The sequence below is a fragment of the Pleurodeles waltl genome, chromosome 1_1 (genome assembly GCF_031143425.1).
Source record: "Pleurodeles waltl isolate 20211129_DDA chromosome 1_1, aPleWal1.hap1.20221129, whole genome shotgun sequence".
Classification (NCBI taxonomy): Eukaryota; Metazoa; Chordata; class Amphibia; order Caudata; family Salamandridae; genus Pleurodeles; species Pleurodeles waltl.
The window spans coordinates 13,318,314-13,324,313 of record NC_090436.1 but is presented as its reverse complement, the minus strand read 5'-3'; the positions used below and the strand labels follow the sequence as shown (position 1 = coordinate 13,324,313).

At 57.4% G+C, this 6,000-nt stretch overlaps 1 protein-coding gene across 1 annotated transcript in view; it reads left to right on the top strand.

The window, feature by feature from the left end:
• Positions 1-271: 271 nt before the first annotated feature.
• The window catches only part of LOC138301510 (fibroblast growth factor 18-like), a 161,521-nt gene continuing 155,792 nt past the window's right edge, over positions 272-6,000 (top strand). Inside the window, exon 1 of the mRNA XM_069199186.1 lies at positions 272-2,092. Coding sequence (XP_069055287.1) covers positions 2,061-2,092 — 32 coding nt within the window. The 5' untranslated portion in view covers positions 272-2,060. The remainder of the gene's footprint in view (positions 2,093-6,000) is intronic.

The following is a 6,000-nucleotide window of genomic DNA, read 5'->3' as shown; positions in this document are numbered from 1 at the left end:
CTCTCTCTCTCTCTCTCGCTCTCTCTCTGTCGTCTCTCAGTAGGTATTTTCTAGGCAGGTCTCTCTCTCTCTCTCTCTCTCTCTCTCTCTCTCTCTCTCCCTCTCTCTCTCTCTCTCTCTCTCTCTCCTCTCTCTCTCTCTCTCTCTCTCTCTCTCTCTCTCTCTCTCTCTCCTCTCTCTCTCTCTCTCTCTCTCTCTCTCTCTCTCTGTCGTCTCTCAGTAGGTATTTTCTAGGCAGGTCTCTCTCTCTCACTCTCTCTCTCTCTCTCTCTCTCTCTCCCTCTCTCTCTCTCTCTCTCTCTCTCTCTGTCGTCTCTCAGTAGGTATTTTCTAGGCAGGTGTCTCTCTTCTCTCTGTCTCTCTGTCTCTCTGTCCTCTCTAGGTAGGCCCCTATCTGTCCGCACTAGGCAGGTCTCTTGACTATTTCAGTGAGTTACAGAAAGTTCTCATCAGAACTAAAGAATTTGTCTGATTTGAAAACCCCAATAAGTCCCCTCTCCCCGCCCCAGCCCACCGTCCCTTAAGTCGACACATCTCGGGGGCAGCTTTCATCTCGCCAAACAAAGGCACTGAGAACAGATTCCTTCTGCCCACGCCCTGCATGTACTCTATTCACATGCCTTACGGGGTCTCCAGCTTAACCTTGGGTTTCTGCCCATGTTCTGTCCACTAAAGTTTCATCTTAGAGTCATAGACACTGACAGCTGAGCCGCCCTGCCCACGTCCGGCCTCCTCCAATCACACACCTTTGCTTTCTGCCCATGTTCTGTCCTCTAAAGTTTCATCTCAGAATCATAGTCACTGACAGCCGCCCTGCCCTGCTCTGCCCTGTCTTTGCTCACACACCTTGCACGGTCCCCAGCATTACCTTCGGCTCAGTTTCTGCCCACTTTTGTGAAATATTACTGAGGGTTCGCGTAATTCCCCAAGCCCCCCCGGGAGGGGCACTCTGGCCCATTTCCTTCGTGACGTAGACTCCCTGTTTATCCATGGTCTCCAGCTCTGCACCGACCCTCTTCCTCCTCCGTTACCCTTCATCGTGGCAGGCATGGCCCCAGGCCTCGCCGTGCCCTCTAGGCTAGGGGGAGGCTGGCAGTCGTCTCATGGTGCCCCTGTGTTGTCCCCTGTGTGGCTGGGACATCCTCCTTGAAGACTTGAGAACTGGGCATTGGGCAGACGCTGCCCCGGGCACACACCGGACAAGCTGCTGGTTGGCACGGACTCCTCGCCATGCCCTCTAGGCTAAGGTGAGGCTGGCAGCCCTCCCCTGCTGCCCGTGTTGCCTCCAGTGGAGTTGGGACATCCTCCTTGAAGACTTGAAGACCTGGCAGTGGCAGGCGCTGCCCCGGGCACTCTCCGGACAGGCTGCTGGTTGGCGCAGATACCTTTCCATGCCCTCTAGGCTAAGGTGAGGCTAGTAGCCCCCCTCCGTGCCCCTTTGTTGCACCACGTGGAGCTGGGACATCCTCCTTGAAGACTTGAAGACCTGGCAGTGGGCAGGCGCTGCCCCGGGCACTCTCCGGACAGGCTGCTGGTTGGCACAAATACCTCGCCGTGCCCTCTTGGCTAAGATGAGGCTGGCAGTCCTCTCATGGTGCCCCCGTGTTGCCCACTGTGGAGCTTGGACATCCTCCATGAAGACTTGAAGATTGGGCAGTGGGCAGGCGCTTCCCCAAACTCTCTCCGGACAGGCTGCTGGTTGGCACGGACTCCTCGCCATGCCCTCTAGACTAAGGTGAGGCTGGCAGTCCTCCCCTGGTGCACCTGTGTTGCTCCCTGTGGAGCTGGGACATCCTTCTTGAAGACTGGGCAGTGGGCAGGCGCTGCCCCAAACTCTCTCCGGACAGGCTGCTGGTTGGCACGGTCTCGTCGCCATGCCCTCTAGGCTAAGGTGAGGCTAGCAGCCCTCCCCTAGTGCCCCTGTGTAGCCCCCTGCGGAGCTGGGACAGCAGACATCCTCCTTGAAGACCGGGCAGTGGGCAGTCTCATCCCTGGGCACTCCCCGGACAGGCCGCCGGCTGGCACGGACCCCTCGCCCAGGATCCAGGGCTGGGCACAGGATGCAGCTGCGGACGCCCCCCCTCCTCGGCCTGTAAGCTTTTCCACTTCAGCTTTTTTCCCTCTGGTGTGAATGTGAGTTGAGTTTGTCTCATTAAGGTGACATGTGCTTTCCTCTTGTCTCTCTCCCTGTCTCTCCCTGTCTCCCCTCCCTGTCTCTCCTCCCTGTCTCTCCATGTATCCCCTCCATGCCTCTCTCTCTATCTCTCCCCCGTCTCTCCGTCTCCCCTCCCTCTCTCTCCTCCCTGTCTTTCCTCCCCGTCTCTCCATGTCTCTCCTGCCTGCCTCTCCTCCCTATCTCCCCTCCCTGTCTCTTCCCGTCTCTATTCCTTCCCTGTCTCCCCTCCCTGTCTCTCCGTCTCCCCTCCCTCTCGCTCCTCCCGGTCTCTCCATGTCTCCTCTCCCAGCCTCTCTCCCTATCTCTCCCCCGTCTCCCCGTCTCCCCTAACTCTCTCTCCTCCCTGTCTTTTCTCCCAGTCTCTCCATGTCTTTCCTGCCTGTCTCTCCTCCCTATCTCTCCTCCCTGTCTCTTCCCGTCTCTCCTCGTTGTCTCTCCCTGTCTCACCCTGTCTCTCCTCCCGGTCTTTCCCTGTCTCTCCTCCCTGTCTCTCTTCTATGTTTCTCCCTGTAGCTCCTCTCTGTCTCTCCTGCCTGTCTCTCCTGCCTGTCTCTCTCTGTCTCTCTTCCCTGTCTCCCCTCCCTACCTCTCTCTGTCTCTCCCAGTCTTTGCTCCCTGTCTCTCCCTGTCTCTCCCTGTCTTTTCTCCCTGTCTCCCCTCCCTATCTCTCCCTGTCTCTCTTCCCTATGTCTCCCTGTTTCCCCTCCCTACCTCTCTCCATCCATGTCTCTCCCTGTCTCCCCCCCCTGTCTCCCCTCCCTGTCTCTCCCTCTCTCCCCTCCCTGTCTCTCACTGTCTTTTCTCCCTGTCTCTCCTCCCTATCTCTCTCTGTCTCTCTTCCCTATCGCTCCCTGTCTCCCCTCCCTACCTCTCTCTGTCCCTGTCTCTCCCAGTCTCTGCTCCCTGTCTCTCCCTGTGTCCCCCCCTGTCTCTCCCTGTCTCCCCTCCCTGTCTCTCACTGTCTCCCCTCCCTGTCTCTCCTGCCTGTTAATCCCTGTCTCATCTCCTGTCGGGCACGGCCTGCTCTGCAGCTGTCGGGGACAGTCTGGGTTTTTGTGGGTCTTGGGCCCTCTGTGTGCCCGCGATGTGACCCCACTGTCCAGCCTTCCTTCTTTTGGGACAACTGTGTGGGTGATGCACGTGCCTCGGGTGTCTGTGTGAAATCCTGGCTGATACCTGGGGGTGCTGGGAGGGGGAGGGACACTGCATGCTCGTGATATCTGCCTGTGACCTGCAGGCCACAGGCTCCAGTCCTAGCAGATACCTAGGGGGCACTGTGCAAACCTGTGAGATCTGACTGTGACCTGCAGGTCACAGGCTCCAGTCCTAGCAGATACCTAGGGGGCACTGTGCATACCTGTGAGATCTGTTTGTGTTCTGCAGGCCACAGGCTCCAGTCCTAGCTGATACCTAGGGGGCACTGTGCATGCTCGTGATATCTGCCTGTGACCTGCAGGCCACAGGCTCCAGTCCTAGCAGATACCTAGGGGGCACTGTGCAAACCTGTGAGATCTGACTGTGACCTGCAGGTCACAGGCTCCAGTCCTAGCAGATACCTAGGGGGCACTGTGCATACCTGTGAGATCTGACTGTGCACTGCAGGCCACAGGGTCCAGTCCTAGCTGATACCTAGGGGGCATTGTGCATACCTATGAGATCTGCATGTGTCCTGCAGGCCACAGGGTCCAGTACTAGCAGATACCTAGGGGGCACTGTGCATACCTGTGAGATCTGCCTGTGCACTGCAGGCCACAGGGTCCAGTCCTAGCAGATACCTAGGGGGCACTGTGCATACCTGTGAGATCTGCCTGTGCAGTGCAGGCCACAGGCTCCAGTCCTAGCTGATACCTAGGGGGCACTGTGCATACCTGTGAGATCTGCCTGTGCACTGCAGGCCACAGGCTCTAGTCCTAGCAGATACCTAGGGGGCACTGTGCATACCTGTGAGATCTGCCTGTGCACTGCAGGCCACAGGCTCCAGTCCTAGCAGATACCTAGGGGGCACTGTGCATACCTGTGAGATCTGCCTGTGCACTGCAGGCCACAGGTTCCAGTCCTAGCTGATACCTAGGGGGCACTGTGCATACTTGTGAGATCTGACTGTGCACTGCAGGTCACAGGGTCCAGTCCTAGCAGATACCTAGGGGGCACTGTGCATACCTGTAAGATCTGCGTGTGACCTGCAGGCCACAGGCTCCACTCCTAGCTGTTACCTAGGGGGCACTGTGCATACCTGTGAGATCTGCCTGTGACCTGCAGGTCACAAGCTCCAGTCCTAGCAGATACCTAGGGGGCACTGTGCATACCTGTGAGATCTGCCTGTGAACTGCGGGTCACAGGTTCCAGTCCTAGCAGATACCTAGGGGGCACTGTGCATACTTGTGAGATCTGACTGTGCACTGCAGGTCACAGGGTCCAGTCCTAGCAGATACCTAGGGGGCACTGTGCATACCTGTAAGATCTGCTGTGCCCTGCAGGTCACAGGCTCCAGTCCTAGCAGATACCTAGGGGACACTGTACATACCTGTGATATCTGCATGTGTCCCGCAGGCCACAGGGTCCAGTACTGTCTGATACCTAGGGGGCACTGTGCATACCTGTGATATCTACCTGTGACCTGCAGGCCAAGGGCTCCACTCCTAGCAGAAACCTAGGGGGCACTGTGCATACCTGTGAGATCTGCTGTGCCCTGCAGGCCACAGGCTCCAGTCCTAGCAGATACCTAGGGGGCACTGTGCATACCTGTGAGATCTGTTTGTGTTCTGCAGGCCACAGGCTCCAGTCCTAGCAGATACCTAGGGGGCACTGTGCATATCTGTGAGATCTGACTGTGAACTGCGGGTCACAGGTTCCAGTCCTAGCAGATACCTAGGGGGCACTGTGCATACCTGTAAGATCTGCCTGTGACCTGCAGGCCACCCACAGGCTCCAGTCCTAGCTGATACCTAGGGGGCACTGTGCATACCTGTGAGATCTGACTGTGACCTGCAGGTCACAGGCTCCAGTCCTAGCAGATACCTAGGGGGCACTGTGCATACCTGTGAGATCTGCCTGTGAACTGCGGGTCACAGGTTCCACTCCTAGCTGATACCTAAGGTAGGGGGTCCTGTGCATACCTGTGAGATCTGCCTGCACACTGCAGGTCACAGCTCCAGTACTATCTGATACCCAGGGGGCACTATGCATACCTGTAAGATCTGCCTGTGCACTGCAGGCCACAGGCTCCAGTCCTAGCTGATACCTAGGGAGAACTGTGCATACTTGTGAGGTCTGACTGTGCACTGCAGGCCACAGGCTCCAGTCCTAGCTGATACCTAGGGGGCACTGTGCATACTTGTGAGATCTGACTGTGCACTGCAGGCCACAGGCTCCAGTCCTAGCTGATACCTAGGGGGCACTGTGCATACCTGTGAGATCTGCATGTGTCCTGCAGGCCACAGGGTCCAGTACTGTCTGATACCTATGGGTCACTGTGCATACCTGTGAGATCTGCCTGTGACCTGCAGGCCACAGGCTCCAGTCCTAGCTGATACCTAGGGGGCACTGTGCATACCTGTGAGATCTGCCTGTGCAGTGCAGGTCACAGCTCCAGTCCTAGCAGAAACCTAGGGGGCACTGGGCATACCTGTGAGATCTGACTGTGCACTGCAGGCCACAGGCTCCAATCCTAGTAGATACCTAGAGGGGGCTGCACATACCTGTGAGATCTGACTGTGACCTGCAGGTCACAGGCTCCAGTCCTAGCAGATACCTAGGGGGCACTGTGCATACCTGTGAGATCTGCCTGTGAACTGCGGGTCACAGGTTCCACTCCTAGCTGATAC